Source organism: Ranitomeya variabilis, chromosome 4, assembly GCF_051348905.1.
Source record: "Ranitomeya variabilis isolate aRanVar5 chromosome 4, aRanVar5.hap1, whole genome shotgun sequence".
Classification (NCBI taxonomy): domain Eukaryota; kingdom Metazoa; phylum Chordata; class Amphibia; order Anura; family Dendrobatidae; genus Ranitomeya; species Ranitomeya variabilis.
The window spans coordinates 407,541,196-407,558,821 of NC_135235.1; the positions used below are offsets into that span (position 1 = coordinate 407,541,196).

At 44.9% G+C, this 17,626-nt stretch overlaps 2 protein-coding genes across 2 annotated transcripts in view; both read right to left on the minus strand.

Moving 5' to 3' along the window:
- Window positions 1-4,176: 4,176 nt before the first annotated feature.
- LOC143764972 (uncharacterized) overlaps window positions 4,177-17,626 on the minus strand; it is a 67,197-nt gene continuing 53,747 nt past the window's right edge. The window contains exon 7 of the mRNA XM_077251138.1: window positions 4,177-5,595. Coding sequence (XP_077107253.1) covers window positions 5,533-5,595 — 63 coding nt within the window. The 3' untranslated portion in view covers window positions 4,177-5,532. The remainder of the gene's footprint in view (window positions 5,596-17,626) is intronic.
- Window positions 13,859-17,538, minus strand: LOC143764971 (uncharacterized). Its single transcript, XM_077251137.1, has 2 exons — window positions 15,974-17,538; window positions 13,859-15,879 (listed from the first exon to the last, which is right to left on the minus strand). Exons 1-2 carry the CDS (start codon window positions 16,839-16,841, stop codon window positions 13,859-13,861), a joined length of 2,889 nt encoding a protein of 962 aa, XP_077107252.1. The 5' UTR covers window positions 16,842-17,538.

Sequence of the window (17,626 nt, forward strand, 5' to 3'; positions counted from 1 at the left end):
ATCAATATGGCCTAATGAAAAGGTCAATGATGTTATCACGGGCCACCTTTTACTGTGATCTGTTGTAGTTTCATCACTATTTATCCAAAGATAAGACCCAATACTATTTTCATAGGAGTATATAGCTATAAAAACTTTTTTTTTTTCACTACTGGATCTGATATGAGAGTCGTGATTGATCACCTGTATGAACCCTATAAAAGCAGGCTATCCTATGGCAATGATCCATATTATCCTCAGTGAATAGACCTTTATATACTTAAAAGAATGGGCACAAAAGGGGTTCAAAATACTAAAAGATCAACACTTTGTGCCTGCTTTTGTTGACAATGCATTAACAGTACATCAGGATCGACAAAAATTGCGCTTATACACGCTTTACCATGTTAGCCCTGCGCATTCAGAACTGTATGTCAATCAGATGCGCCTGTTGGGAAGCATAGTGCGCGCACATGGAACTGGGATATACCATGGCATCCAGTATTTGCGCTCACGCTGGCCTGTGAGACAGATACACAAGTCAGAGAATACCTTTAGTGAATGTCTCCTCCATATATCTCTGAACTAATCTTCCGATATCTTCCCTCACGTAATCTCCGGTCCTCCCAAGACCTCCTTCTCTCCTCCACACTTATTCGCTCCTCACCCAACCGTCTCAAAGACTTCTCCTGAATATCCCCCATCCTCTGGAATTCTTTGCCCCAACACATCAGTCTGAAGGATCTGAATGTGGTTGATAGTCGGAACCAGAAAACCCACCTATTCAGGAAAGCCTACAGCCTGCACTGACCCTGCTGCCTCCTCTCCACTACCGGAGCTCCTGCAACCCTCGACCTACTATCTCCTTCCCCACCATCCTGTAGAATGTAAGCCCGCAAGGGCAGCATTATCGCCCCTCTGTATCAGTCTGTAATTGTTAGTTTGCTTACTGTAAGTGATATCTGTAATCTGTATGTAACCCCTTCTCTTGTACAGCACCATGGAATCGTGCACATGCACAATGTTCTATAAGAGGTCACACTATGCTGGGTGATTAACCCCTTAGCATAGCCATGTACATCATGAAGGGAGATACTATTTAAAAATTGTAAACAGAGGGATCTATAGACCCAGAACACCACCACAGGCATCTTCTGCTTTGAATGGACATCATGGTTTGATGCCACACTTTCCAAGGTTCTCCTGAAGAAGGTAGATCAGAGGGGGAAACGTGTAGAAGCACAGCTTCTGATTCAGAAAAGTACTGGAGAGCCATGCCAGTATTTTGGTCTCTTCTATCTGTAACTATGCATTTTTGCCTTGCATCCAATTGTGGAACCAACTATATGATCTTTTTCCTGGGTATTTTTTAATAGAAAGGACCTGGTAATGTTATACTCAATGTCAGCGTGATTACTATGATACTAAGCTTGTATAAATTAGTTTTATATTCAAGCGGTGAAAACAATTCATAAGTTTTTTAAAAAAAATAAAATTTGATAGTATTGCTATTTCTTGAGGCCGTAACATTATTTTTCGATCAATTGAGCTTGTTTCTGTGTGGTGAAGTAATGGTTATATTAATAAGAGTTTGGGGTAGATAGGACATGGTGATCAATTATTGCTGCTTTTTTTATTTTTTATTTTTTTTTATCAAGGGAGGCGTGGTGACTAAAACTGCACTTCTCGCGTTTTGATTTTTCCTCTTTCTCATTAGGTCATTTACTATTTTGGTTAACTAATTATTGTGATATACGCTACTTAAAAAAACAAAACAAAACGGCAAGATCAAATATTTGTATATTTTATGGGGTAAAAAAGGAGGCAATGGAAATTTTTATATTTTTTCAAACTTTCTTTTTTCTCTTACTAGCAGAGCTTCACATGCGTATGAACATGATCGTTACGGGTTCTTCAGCCCCCGACTGCCATCGTAACCAATCGGTGACCCACGGGGGGCAGATGTTTATACGCAGCAGCTGCCACTGGCAACCACACTTTTTAAAACATCGCTGTCAGATTGACAGCTGCATATAAATGGTAAATCGCAAAGATCAGAGCTCAGCTTACTGTTATAGCTGGCATCAATGGCATGTGGAGAAAGCTCAGCGTCAGAGCCTCCCACATACAGTCACCCGAGCTAGGACTTAATATGCGCGATTATGCATTAAGGGGTTAATGGGGCAGTTTATTTCAAATGGAGAACCTAAGGAAATATTCTTATTTTGGTATTCTAACCAATCAGGTTACCTATAAGGTTCTTCTTTGTGAAGAGCTGCCCACTTGTTAGTACAGCCTTCCTCACAAACTACACAGCATTTATGTTCACAAAATGGCTGCTGATGGAGGATCATGTGACCACAACAGTCCCTTCTCCAGTTGAAAAACACTGCACATGGGAAAGACGTTCTTTAATTTGAGGAGGCTGAGCAATTGGTCTGACAAACACAAAATGCAAAAAAAAGGGTGTAAAACATAAAGGTCACACCTTCCCACTTGCTTGGTTTCCATCCATCTCTGCTCTTCACTGGCTTTATACAACCCCTGGCAAAAATTATGGAATCACCGGCCTTGGAGGATGTTCATTCAGTTGTTTAGTTTTGTGCCATGTCTGTGATCTACTTTTTTTTTCTACAAAATTAAAGTAAATTCAAATGGCAACTTTCTGGCTTTAAGAAACAATAAAAGAAATCAAGAACAAAAAATATGTGGTAGTCAGTAAGGCTGCCGTCACACTAGCAGTATATGGTCAGTATTTTACATCAGTATTTGTAAGCCAAAACCAGGAGTGGAACAATTAGAGGAAGAGTATAATAGAAACATGTGCACCACTTCTGCATTTATCACCCACTCCTGGTTTTGGCTTACAAATACTGATGTTAAATACTGACCAAATACTGATAGTGTGACGGCAGCCTAAGGGTACTGTCACACAGTGGCACTTTGATCGCTACGACAGTACGATCTGTGACGTTCCAGCGATATCCATACGATATCGCTGTGTCTGACACGCAGCAGCGATCAGGGACCCTGCTGAGAATCGTACGTCGTAACAGATCGTTTGGAACTTTATTTAGTCGCTGGATCTCCCGCTGTCATTGCTGCATCGGTGTGTGTGACACCGATCCAGCGATGCGTTCGCTTGTAACCAGGGTAAACATCGGGTTACTAAGCGCAGGGCCGCGCTTAGTAACCCGATGTTTACCCTGGTTACCAGCGTAAAAGTAAAAAAAAAAACAAACAAACCGTACATACTCACATTCCGGTGTCCTTCAGGTCCCTCGCAGTCTGCTTCCCGCTCTGACTCCCGGCCGTAAGGCACGCAGTACAGAGCACAGCGGTGACGTCACCGCTGTGATCTGCTTTCACTTTACGGCCGGCACTCAGTCAGAGCAGGAAGCAGACGGCAAGGGACCTGAAGGACACCGGAATGTGAGTATGTACGGTTTGTTTGTTTTTTACTTTTACGCTGGTAACCAGGGTAAACATCGGGTTACTAAGCGCGGCCCTGCGCTTAGTAACCCGATATTTACCCTGGTTACCCGGGGCCCTCGGCATCGTTGGTCGCTGGAGAGCTGTCTGTGTGACAGCTGCCCAGCGACCACACAACGACTTACCAACGATCACGGCCAGGTCGTATCGCTGGTCGTGATCGTTGGAAAGTTGCAGAGTGTGACAGTACCCTAATGGTTACTTTTTTCTAACCAAGCATAGGAGAAAAACTATGGAATCACTCAAATCAGCGATGCGAATGATTACATTAGCCATAGCATGTGTCCATATTGGGTTCTATACTGTACTGCTGCCTCCAGGGCCAAAGAGCCAAGAATCCCCTGCCCATCCATCATGTTACATCTATACTGTGCTGCTGCTGAGACTGACAGATTAATACCCAAAAATGGATAATTATTGGACTATCACTTAGCAAAAGGCCATGACTTCTCCTGTATATACTGCCCACAAATGATAATTTTTGGACCATTCTTTTCATTTTAAAAAGCATTAAGCGCAATAAAGTGAAATTGAAAGCGTTCTGATACAATTTTAGGAGCATCAATCTGCTGCAAATCCACCCCCCCCAAAAGAAAAAGATTGGCAAATTGGAATTTTAAGATGTTTGCTCATCTCTACATATCCGTTAATCATCCTGATTGCAATTAGTTGGTTCTTTAAATAAATTACACAATGACAAGGGTGTGTGATATGGTGCCTTTTATTTCTTATTGCAATTACATGTCCCTTACACAGCAGTACAAAATCGTAACAAGCGGTAAATAACAAGTGCCGATATATATGATTGATAATTGTGATAGATCAGAAGAGATTATATATATTATATATCATCAGAAACTACGGTCCTCCTCCTTTACAGAGGGTAGGCTGTCAGATTCCATGACAGGATGTAGGTGTCACTGGTGGCAGACGGTCATATTCTGTAGACTGTAAGGATGCAATGGTTTAGATTTTTATGTTGGGAATCATGTACTGAATGTTGTTTAGGCTGACATAGATATGCCACTGTTAATGCAACGACGGCAATGTTCACCATTTCTCTTTAGAAACACCAGCACCTACATGTAAAATGCATCCTTGTAGGCCATGTACTGTTGGATTGAGATTTCATACCATAAGGCTTTGTTCCCACAACGACCTTTTGATATTGTAGATTTTCTGCATCGATTAACTAAATATTAGGTTACTTGCATTTCCTTTCATTGGGTTTTCGTCAGTTAAACAAAAAAATTATATGTATATTTTCATCACAGTGAAATGAAAGCATTGAGCTTTCGATAAATCCCATCAATTTTGCTGGAACTGCAAGACGCTGCGTTTGACACATCCAAAACTCATTGTGGGCACATAGCCTTACAGAATTTGTTTGTAGGGTCTGATTATACATTTAACTACTTCCCGAACCAAACACAAAAAGATATCAGAAAGGCACTATAAAATCCTCGATAAGTAAAGAACTAAGTAAATTAGAGGAAAGTCATGGGGATTGAGCGGAGGCACACTCAAAACAATACAGTGTACCAGGAAAAGATTCATTTTTCAAAAATTTAAGAACACAAGTAGGCGCAACATTTGAAGAAATAGGTACCAATTCTATGAGATAGACCTACCAACAGCTGTCAGTGTTTAAACCATACTTGATAAATGGTATAAAGTTACATCAGTAGTCAATGTTCAAGAAGCCAATTATAACAAGCTCATCACTGCTACAAACTGAGGCACTCGGGGGTTGCCTATGGACTGGAATATCACATTATTTTAAGATTATCTGGCATGGGAGTGTTTTTTTCGTGTATGGGATTATCAGGATTCCTGAACCTCTGGGTGTTGGATTATTGGAACTGCAATGTACTTCAGGTGTGCGGCAGCCAGTGATTACTTTTATCATCTAAATTTAGGAAACTAAAGAAATATTGGACCAAAGAAATGACTCGTGACAGGAGTGGTGGGTAAATGGCTGTAAAAGAGGTACACTATCAGAAGTAATGAAACCCATCTAGCCCATGATTAGTAGAATCTGTGCAGAAGAGGATCTCCTCCTTAGGCAATGATGATGTCATCAGATGGATCCGGTTTTAGCAGTTCATCGTCCTTCTCAGCCCTCTGAAAAAGCAAGAGCACGTATTAGATTTCATTATTGTGATAAGATCATGTTATGTACAAGAACAGAAAACTGCATCACATAGACAAAAAAGAGCACAGCAGCACATGTACATGAATCGGCCATGTGAAAACACAGACAAATATACATTTCTCAAAAAAAAATTTTCATAAAACTTACAGTTAAAGATTAAATGGAGATTCTTAGCTCATAAATTGGCCAATTCATGTGTGCCCATCAACCACGGCAAGGTGATCTCCCCCTGATGGGTCCTACTCTACCATAGATGCCACTCTTGGGACACAGTAGGCTGTCTTGTCTAAGGGGTACTTCCGTCTTTCTGTCCTCAACTTCCGTAACGGAAATCCCGCGTCGCTGATTGGTCTCGCCAGCTGCCTGTCATGGCTGCCGCGACCAATCGGCGACGGGCACAGTCAGATTAGTCCCTCCCTACTCCCCTGCAGTCAGTGCCCGGCACCCGCATACTCCCCTCCGGTCACCGCTCACACAGGGTTAATGCCAGCGGTAACGGACCGCGTTATGCTGCGGGTAACGCACTCCATTATCGCTGCTATTAACCATGTGTGTACCCAACTTTTTACTATTGATGCTGCCTATGCAGTATCAATAGTAAAAAGATGTAATGTTCAAAATGATAAAAACACAAAAAGCCTGCTATTCTCACCTTCCGTCGAGGCACACGCGGCTGCCGCCAGCTTCCGTTCCCAGATATGCATTGCGAAATTACCCAGAAGACTTAGCGGTCTGTTATATACTACGTGGCCAGTGTTATATACTGCGTGGCCAGTGTTATATACTGCGTGGCCAGTGTTATATACTGCGTGGCCAGTGTTATATACTGAGTGGCCAGTGTTATATACTGAGTGGCCAGTGTTATATACTGAGTGGCCACTCACTCGTATCAGGTTTTTTTTTTTTTTTTGTTTGAGCATGCGCAGTGCCGCCGTGTGTCTTCCGAAACCTGATAAAGGTGAGTATTTATTCCCGGATCCATCATAGCGCTGATTTTGATCCGGAGGAAGTTTCCTCTGGTGCTCCTGGACATGCGCAGTAGTATTATGCACGGGCATATCCGGTTATACGCGGAGCTTCAACATTGTTCTCTAGACTGCAGTGAAGCCTCTATTTCCGGTCATGCGCAAACGAGGTAGATCTCGGCGTGAGGACCGATTTGAAGCATGACACGGACATGATTGTTTCTATCAACTGGTGTTGTCGATCATGTAATAGGTACCACTATATGAGTAACAAGGGTGGGGGTAAAACACCATGCATCACAAGTTAGAGAGGATTGTCTCTGAGAGTTTGGCCACCAAGCCTGCTTCACAAGCATTGCGAGTCTGGCCATTATGCCTGCTGCACAAGTTTTGCAACAAAGCTAAGTATCGCTGGCTATGATTTATTTATTTACTCCTGATGAACCTCAGTGGAGGGGAAACGCGCTGAGTGTGTGTTTGTTGCACTACTGTAGTCTGCAGTCTGCATAGACATTGGAGTTTACCTTTATTATTCCTCAGGGAGATTTAGAGTGTGTGTTTGTTGCACCAATCAGCATGCAATTTGCATAGACATTTTGCTTTTTGCAGTACCATAGTGTATAGAGATTGAAGCATGCTATATTACGGTGCATTTAATCCTTTGAGTTAGTGAGGCTGTTTGATACGTGCAGGTGTTTTTGCGCTCTAAAAATGTGGCTACTGAGGATACAGTGGTAATTGCTGTGATTATTAAGTGGACATATCTCGAACACATGCAGTTGCCAATCTATATCTATATACAGTGAGTAGTTGCATATAATATAGAAATACATTAGGTTTTTCTTATCCCTATTATTTATCTTTGACATGTGTGCACCAACTGTACATGGGGATTTTATGCTATTAGTAAGATCAGGATAAGTTAACTTCTACTATATTCTGCTCTTTTTCCTCTATCTATCTAATATATAATTGCCTAGAATACTACTTCCTGCAATTTGTGCCAACTTCCGTGGCTTTGTCCGGAGCTAATGTCCTGAGATAATGTCCGGAGCTAATGTCCGGAGATAAGTGACGTCACCAGTGTCCTACACCCAGGCAGAGCACAGGGGCCCCAGGCAGCATATGGGGCCCCAGGCAGAGCACAGTGGCCCCAGGCAGAGCACAGGGGCCCCAGGCAGAGCACAGTGGTCCCAGGCAGAGCACAGGGGCCCCAGGCAGCCTATGGGGCCCCAGGCAGAGCACAGTGGCCCCAGGCAGAGCACAGGGGCCCCAGGCAGCATATGGGGCCCCAGGCAGAGCACAGGGGCCCCAGGCAGAGCACAGGGGCCCCAGGCAGCATATGGGGCCCCAGGCAGAGCACAGGGGCCCCAGGCAGCATATGGGGCCCCAGGCAGAGCACAGGGGCCCCAGGCAGAGCACAGTGGCCCCAGGCAGAGCACAGTGGCCCCAGGCAGAGCACAGTGGCCCCAGGCAGCATATGGGGCCCCAGGCAGAGCACAGTGGCCCCAGGCAGAGCACACACCAAATCGGAGGCCGAGGGGCCCCGCCAACCAAATCAGAGGCCGAGGGTCCCCGCCCACCAAATCGGAGGCCGAGAGTCCCCGCCCACCAAATTGGAGGCCGAGGGGCCCCGCCAACCAAATCGGAGGCCGAGGGTCCCCGCCCACCAAATCGGAGGACGAGGGGCCCCACCAACCAAATCGGAGGCCGAGGAGCCCCACCCACCAAAAGTAAGTGCGGCCCCAAAAGTAAGTGCGCCCCCGGGTGCAAAAGTAAGTGCGACCCCGGGTGCAAAAGTAAGTGCGCCCCCGGGTGCAAAAGTAAGTGCGCCCCCGGGTGCAAAAGTAAGTGCGCCCCCGGGTGCAAAAGTAAGTGCGCCCCCGGGTGCAAAAGTAAGTGCGCCCCCGGGTGCAAAAGTAAGTGCGCCCCCGGGTGCAAAAGTAAGTGCGCCCCCGGGTGCAAAAGTAAGTGCGCCCCCGGGTGCAAAAGTAAGTGCGCCCCCGGGTGCAAAAGTAAGTGCGCCCCCGGGTGCAAAAGTAAGTGCGCCCCCGGGTGCAAAAGTAAGTGCGCCCCCGGGTGCAAAAGTAAGTGCGCCCCCGGGTGCAAAAGTAAGTGCGCCCCCGGGTGCAAAAGTAAGCGCGCCCCCGGCCCCGGGTGCAAAAGTAAGCGCGCCCCCCAGTCCCGTGTGTGAAAAGTGCTGCTGTAAAGCTGGTAGCGCTGTTCAAGCACCATGTATTTCCTTCAGGAAATGCCCATCTAATATATAATTGCCTAGAATACTACTTCCTGCAATTTGTGCCAAGAAAGAACATACCAATATACATAGTTATTGATACATATTATTTATTATTTACATTATTGTTCTTAAGCAAAGAACCGTTGTTGTGGCATTTGCCACAACACGCAAAGTTGTTGTCTGATGTCTTTCATCACTCCCCTCATAAGCATGTTCATGGATCCTGTGTAACTGTACCTTAAATAACAAGAATTGTCAAGAGCTGGTGAGTGCAGCCATTTTTTGTTCTTTCTTACTATTATTTATTAATTGTATTATTCTTACATTTGAATAAATAAAGTATATATGGATTCTAGACTCCCGATTCTTTAGAATCGGGCTGCCATCTAGTAGATATATAACAAGTGTTTGGTTTTTTGTTTTTTCATGGATTCTGTAGCCAACAATTAGGTATCCATATAAGAAGACATCTACATAATAACCTATTTCTAGTGTAGCCAATAGATAAGTTTCAACTAGCTTTATTAATGAGCCTACAATTGAAAGACAAACAGCACGACTCTATCACCCTATCTTTTCACCCTTTAGGTATCTTTCTCACTCCCCTGTCACTGTTGGGCACAATAGGGCAGACAGGGAGAGCCGCCGACGAGTGGGGGCGCCAAAGCGCAGGTTATAGGGTGCCAACCTCCGCTGGCAGGCAGGGTGAGTTAGGCCATATATAGGGACAGGCACCTCCCCTGGGTGCTTCCATATATTTTAGTGCATTGGTGTTGGTGTTTATTCACATATTTTTGTGTATATTGGTTTTAGATATAAAACATCAATTTTATTAATAATATTTACACATTAGAGTCTAGCGGTGATTATAAGGTGAGCGGAGTACTTTGCCGATGTACTCAGTTGACCTCAATGACGTCACCGCTAGTGTGAGAACTTTCTCACGCCCTAGCGGTGACATCAGTGAGGTGAACTGAGTTTATTGGCTATGAAGTCCGCGGACCTTTCTCACGACACAGTGAGGCACTGATGCTGTGCTATGACATACAGTTTAGTGTTTCTGCTGGCTGCCAGGCTGAACACTCATATCATGCCAGCGTTGAGCCCGACAACTAGTTGTAGAAGAGCTAGACTAGGAAGAGGACAACTGGATTATCTTCTCATTGGAGAGGTGAGGAATATAGTAGTTTATTTTGTTCACTCTTTTACAGGGGACACTGGCATCTGAGGATTATATTCACGCTTGATAGGTGAGGATTATGTTGGTTTATAATTGTATTTCTTTAACAGGGGACATGGGCTTCAGTGGCTTAGGCATCAAGGTGAGTGTAACAAAAAAAAAAAAAAAAAAAAAAAAGGTAAGTGTCTATTTCAATTAAAGTATTTTATTCTGGGTGTTTTCTATTTACAATATGACTATGGGGTTAGTAATGGGGGTGTCTTACAGACACCTCTCCATTACTAAACCCTGGGATTGATGTCAGCTGTCAATACAAGGCTGACACCAACCCCGATACTATTACTCCACTCTCCAACGCACCAGGGCAAGTGGGAAGAGCCAGGCCAATTGCCATTATTGGTGCATCTCATTGATTCACCTTTTCTTGGTCAACTGGGGGCTGATTTTTTTTTAGTCTGGGAGGGGGCCAATATGCATGGCCCCTTCCTAGCCTATTAACACCAGCCCGCCACTGTGCCTAGCCTTTGCTGGTTATTAATTAGAGGGGGACCATACGGCTTTATGGGGGATTCACCATTTTAATAACCAGTAAAGGCTAAGTAAAAAGCTGTGGGATATTAATAGCCTGGGGAGAGTCTTATTTCTTGTCAGGCTACAAACATCAGCCCCCAGCTGTCTGCTTTGTCTCTGCTGGTTAAAAACAAACAAACAAAAAAAACGGGGACCCCCATGCCATGCTTTTCTGTAATTTATTGATTACTAAAATTCATGTATAGTAAGCTACACATGCAATGCATAAATTATATATCTCACTCACATTTCTGTCTACATATGTTTTGAAGAATATTTCCTTTGAAAACCATCTTTAAGTGACAGATTTACTATATGTAAAAGCTCATGTTAAAAATCGCTTTGCTTACGGATTGCATTCGCATGTCATTCAGATGCTAAACACGAATTGTACTCCCATGAAAACTGCATGTGTTATAGGTGTGTCAGAGGCTGCAGACCGTCGCTCTGCATCTAACTGCAGACTGTCTCATTAGTGTGTTTTGCAGACTTCTTCCTGGGCCTTCCTGACTTTAGGACCCAGTGGAAACTTCCCCCCGACTCTAGTTGACACACCTAGACCGGTGTGTATATAACTCCCAAGCTTGCTGCCGGAACTTGCGGTTGATATTTCTATTTCCTGTTCCCTGTTGCGGCTTGGAGCTATAGCAATTGGCTATATTCCTCTCTGGTGTTTGGAGCACGGCCGTGTTTCTCTGAGTTTACTTAAGCTAAGTGTTCCCCCTTGATTGTGTATCCCATCTGTCTTTAGTGGTAGTGGGGATTGACTAGCGCTCATCCTGTTCTTCCCGACACAGGACTTATTTATTGCCAGGGTCAGGCAGGGATTAGGTGCAGAACCTATATAGTGAGGATAGATCTAACGTCACCCTGTCTACGGGTTTCCACTCCCCCCCCCCTTCCCTAGTATTTGCTTCCCTTTCCCTTAGTGTTGCACTTAGCCATTCGTACACTTTGCGTGACAGCATGCCACTCGTGGATCAACATCAGACCGAGTTTTTAGACAATACTGTGACTCCAGCCTTACCCCCATTTCTGCAGGCGGCAGTCCATGCCACTGCAGAAAACATCCTGATCGGGTTGGTGTCAGAATACCCTTTGTGGTGGTGGCACCAGAGAGTGGTTACAGTTAGTGAAGTGAGGAGTATATTCGGCACCAAGTAGACTTACTGGTTTTCCTGGCAGTATCTTAAACATTCCAGGAGAGTTGGCAAAAATTAGCTAATGGCTTGGTTATCCTAGTCAAATTGTACTGCATACTTCCCAAAAATAGGAATTAAAAATCCCTGTGTGGGCTCCTTAAGCTGGATAGATCTTGGATTAATCTTTTCCCACCAAGTCTGAGTCAGTAAAAGTTTTTTTTTTAATATTTTAAAATCTACTATCTTTAAAATTGCAGATTGCTCCTAGAAAATGAGGAAGAAGGCAAGGGGTGCAGTCACTATATGAGGACCTTAAAAAGAGGAGTTTGCCTCCTGGTCCAGCCTCTCTTGTGCAGCTTTGTTTCACGGCTTCCTGTATGGCTCTGTATGCGATGCCCACCCTCTGTGCATGAGCACAAGGTGCCATATCTCACATGCAACAGATATCCTAACAACTAGTAGTGTAGGAGGAAAGGGCACTGGTGAATTGTAAGCAGTGACATCACTGGGTCTCATAAGCCCATGACCAGGTGCTCCCCATTAAATTTCAGACAGAGGGAGTGAAAAGAAATATCAGAAGAATTGTCAAAGGACCACCTGTATAGTGCTAAAGACAAGAAAGACCTGGCATCACCAGGTACAATTGTTTTAAAGAAAACAATAAGCAATGCACTCAACCTCTATGGCCTGTATGCACGCTCACCACGCAGGACTCCATTGCTTAACAAAAATATCGGATTACGTACCGGTAATGCTCTTTTATAGAGCCCACGACAGCACCCACTGAGAGAGGGGATCCGCCCCTAGGAACAGGAAACCTACAGAGAGATAAAAGGGGCGGCCCCCCCTCGCTCCTCAGTTGTTTTACAGAGAATAAGGAGGAACCGCCGCCAGGTTTTTTAGTTTAACAGGATTTTAGGCATATATACATATTTACAAGCTCATATCATATTACTCTATTATATACATCTCCCTATTAAGACACCACGTGCAACTAAAGAAAAGAAAAAGGGAGGGATTTGAATGGGTGCTGTCGTGGGCTCTATAAAAGAGCATTACCGGTACGTAATCCGATATTTTCTATTCGCCACGACAGCACCCACTGAGAGATTTTCAGAGACTATATACTGGGTGGGTTAACTGAATCCAGAACCGAAACCCCAAAGGTTAGGTCAGAAGCAGCAGATAGATCTAATCTATAATGTCTATAGAAGGTATTTGGTGAAGACCAAGTTGCAGCCTTACATATAAGGTCTATTGGCACGTTCGCCCTTTCTGCCCAGGAGGTCGACACGGCTCTTGTGGAATGTGCTCCCACATGCATTGGAGGTTCTCTTCCTCCAGCTTTATACGCCAGGATTATGGCATCTCTTATCCATCGTGACAGCGTGTTCTTTGTAACTCTGGAACCCTTGGTTTTCCCCTGGAAAGACACAAAAAGAGCCCTACTCTTCCTCCAGTCCCTAGTCTTCTCTAAATAGGCTAGAACAGTTCTCTTAACATCTAGGGTATGAAGCCTTGCTTCCTCTGGAGTTGAGTGGTCTTTATAGAAGGTAGGTAACAAGATCTCCTGAGATCTATGAAAACTAGTGGCTACCTTAGGGAGATAACAAGGGTCTGTTTTTAAGATTATTCTATCAGATGTTACGGACAGATAAGGAGGGTCAATTGATAAGGCATGGAGATCACTCACTCTCCTAGCGGATACTAACGCTACCAACAGTATTGTTTTTAGCGAGATGTTCTTTAATGAGGCCGCATGTAGAGGCTCAAACGGGCTTTGTGTCAAGGCATCTAGGACCAGAGATAGATCCCACTGTGGCACCTGTGGTATATGAATAGGTTTTGAGCGTTCACATGCTGATATAAAACGCGAAACCCATCTATCTCCCGCCACATCATAACTAAAGAGTGCCCCCAGAGCTGAGACCTGGACTCTTAGGGTATTTACAGACAGTCCCAACTCAAGCCCTTTTTGTAAGAACTCCAATATCGAATTTATAGGTACTTCAGCGGAAAGTTGTGTAGTATGAAATTGAAGGAATTTTTTCCAAACCCTGACATAGATTTGGGTAGTAGACGGCTTCCTACTCTTCATAAGAGTATCTATAAGCCCACTGGAAAAACCCCTTAAAGTTAGTAAGTGCCTCTCAAATTCCATACAGTCAGATTCATGCCTTTTACCCGAGGATGGAAAAACGGTCCCTGAGATAACAGGTCCTTGGACTGAGGCAGGATCCAAGGGTCTGTAGTTGACATCGCCCTGAGCCATGAGAACCATGGCCTTTTGGGCCAGAATGGGGCCACCAACAGGACTCTTGCTCCCTCCTCCCTTATTTTTCTGATTACTATAGGTAATAGGTTCCATGGAGGGAATGCATAAGCCAGGTCGAATGTCCATGGCACCTGAAGGGCATCGAATATGTCCGGGTTGTCCAGTCTGCAAAGGGAGGCAAAAGTTTTGACCTGACGGTTGGACCTTGTTGCGAACAGGTCTATTTGAGGTACTCCCCATCGGTCTGTTATTAATCTGAAAATCTTTCTGCTGAGCATCCACTCCCCTTGATGAAGGGTATGGCGACTGAGGAAATCGGCCCGAATATTGTCTATGCCTCTGATGTGCACTGCTGATAAGGACAACAGATGACTTTCCGCTAAGGTCATGATGTCCGATGAGATTTTCATAAGATTTTCTGACCGTGTACCTCCTTGATGATTCAAATAGGCTACTGCCGAGGTGTTGTCCGAGAGGACCCTTGTGTGAGAGCCTCGTAGCTGGGGAAGAAAGTGGAGTAGGGAGTAATATATAGCTCTTAATTCTTTTACATTAGAGGAATTAGATAAATCTGATCTGGACCAAAGGCCCTGAACCACCTGATCTTTAAAATGTGCTCCCCAGCCTTCCGGACTAGCATCCGTGGTTACTATGGTAGTAGGGGTGATGACCCAAGGTACCCCCTCTGATAAATTTCCCCAATCTAACCACCATGTAAGGGAGTGTACTACCTCTGATGATAAATAAATTGTTCGGTCCAAATGTCCTTTATTTTTAATGTCCTCCTGCAATATAAATTTCTGGAGCTGCCTGGTATGGAATTGCCCCCATTTAACCGCAGGGATACAAGATGACAATGAACCCAGTAATGACATGGCATTTCTCAGAGACATGCTACGTTTTTTGATTGCCAGGCTTACTTTGCCAACAATAGAAGACTTCTTATCATCAGGTAACCGACAAATTTGGTCCACTGAATCCAGAAGGAGTCCTAGGAATCTCTGACAAGTGACGGGTTGGAGTCTGGATTTTTCCCAGTTGACAATCCAGCCCAGCGTTTGTAAGGAAAACGCCACCTCCTCCAACCTTTGTTCACACTGTAAGGAGTTTTTTCCAACAATTAGTAAGTCATCCAGATATGGAATGACCAGAGTGTCTTTTAACCGCAGAAAAGACATTACCTCCAACAGCAATTTAGTAAAGACCCTAGGGGCCATGGACAGGCCAAAGGGCATTGCCCTATATTGTAAATGACGAATTTGCCCGTCTATAACTACTGCTACCCGAAGAAACTGCTGGTGTGACTGGTGTATAGGAAGATGGTAATACGCATCCTTAAGATCCAGTACTACCATGTAACAGTTTGGGAACAGATTTTTAATAGCTGACCGAACAGATTCCATTTTAAATGTTACGGGTCTTATGAACGTGTTTAGTCTTCTCAGATTAAATATGGTTCTATAGGATCCGTCAGGCTTAGTAATCAGAAACAAGGGGGAGTAGAACCCCAACCCTGTTTGAGATGACGGGACGTCTATCAAAACCCGTTTGGCAAGAAGGGACTTAATTTCTATCTCCAGTGCCTCCTGTTGCAGTCTGGATTTTAGGGAGGTGAGCAGGAAGGAATCCGGAGGTTTACGAATAAAGTCTAGAGTGAGGCCTGAGGATATTAATTTCAAGGCCCATGGATTAACAGTTATTTTATTCCATTGATTTTTGAATCCTAGAAGTCTACCGCCCACTGGTGGAATAGGGTTCCCGGAATTTTTCAGCTGGTTTGAAGGGACGTTTATTGAACAAATTGCCCTTCTGCCTGAACTCTTTGTTCCTCCATTCTTTAAAGCCTCCCTTTCTGCCAAATGATGGCTTCCTGAATGCCCTTCTGTAAGAAGGAACAAATGGATTAGGGAAGCCCTTCTTTCGCTCACCCGCCTTAGTGAGGATTTCATCCAACACACTTCCAAAGAGGTACTCACCCTGACAGGGTATGGCACATAATTTGGATCTAGACTGGGCATCACCCTTCCAGTTTTTTAGCCATAAAGCTCGGCGAGCAGTATTGGAGAGGCTGGCAGTTCTGGCCGCCAGGCGGAGAGAATCCACGGAGGCATCGGATATAAATGCCGCAGCACCTTTTATCAAGGGAATTGATGCACGTAATTTTTCTCTAGAAACCCCATTTCTGATATTTTGGTCCAGCTGCTCTAACCAAACCAGCATAGACCTACTGGTACACGTGGCTGAGATTGCTGGCTTGAAAGCAGTAACACAGGCCTCCCATGATTTTTTAAGGAGTGCATCCGATTTCCTATCCATAGGATCGGATAAGGAACCTGCATCCTCCACAGGTAAAGAGGAACGGCGAGATGTAGATGCTACTGCTGCATCGACTTTAGGTACTTTGGCCCAGGAATCCATATCCTCGTCATCAAAGGGGTAGCGTCTCTTACAGGGTATTGGCACAAACCCTTTTTGCCGTTTGCCCCATTCCTTTTTGACGAGGTCTTTTATGGCCTGATTTACGGGAAACACCTGGCCCTTCCGTTGAGAAAGACCAGCGAACATAAGTTCCTGAGGCGTTTGGGGTTCTTTTGACTCAGTCAACCCCATCGTACTTCTCACTGACTTTATTAAGTTATTGACACCGTCAGTAGGAAAACAGACATAATCCTGTTCCCCTGATGATTCAGACGACTGAGACACATCCGAATCCACCTCTCCACTCTCTGCTGACGTGTCAGCTTTAGGTGATGACCTTCTCCTACTCCTCTTTTCCACATTAACAGAGGGGCCCCCTCCTAACGACTGCAGTTCCTCACGAATTATAAGCCGTATGTCATTCATTTTTACAGACTCCTCCTGCTGCAAGGTGTTGGTTATACAGGCCTGACACAGCTTTTTGAGGTAAGAGTCGGGCAGAGGCTCAGTACATATCGCACACTGTTTATGCTTTGTTTTCCCCGTCCTCTTTGCCTAAAACATAAGCAGAGGAAATACTTATAAGCTTTCTTGAAGCTATGGAACACTCACCCAAAAGCACCTGTATCTACCGGTTGCTGGGTTTGCCTGGCCTGGGGTGTGGAACGGGATGACCTCCCTCCTGATTTCACAGTGGAATCACTCCTCTTTGAGTGTCCACCATTCTTATTTCTGGCATCACTACTGGCAATCAGTAGGTCCTCCATAGGGCGCACAGAGACTTCCTCCTGGGACGACATGATAGCGCGCTGTCTGTCCCTGCTCCTGTGCCTTTTATAGTGCAGGACACACACACTCCCCCTTCCTCTTTTTTTTTTTTTTTTTTTACCTGAAACATCGGTGCAGCGTCAGGGGGCATGGAGAAAACCAATATGGCGGTTCCCCCGGAAATAGACTGCCGACCTCCTGGGGGCAGGGATTCACTTCCGGGATACGGCTCTACTGCGCATGCGCCGGCGTCGCAGCCGGCCGGCTTTCCAGCGCTATCACTACCCACGTCGCCATCATACCTGAGGGACTGGGGAAACAGCTGATGACCACTCCATCCTTCAGAGGGTATCGCCACCCGGGTCCGGAAACCTGCTTCCTTCAGGTATTTTCGGTTAGCCCAGGCACACCGCATCACCGGCCATCCCTTACAACGATGTCCC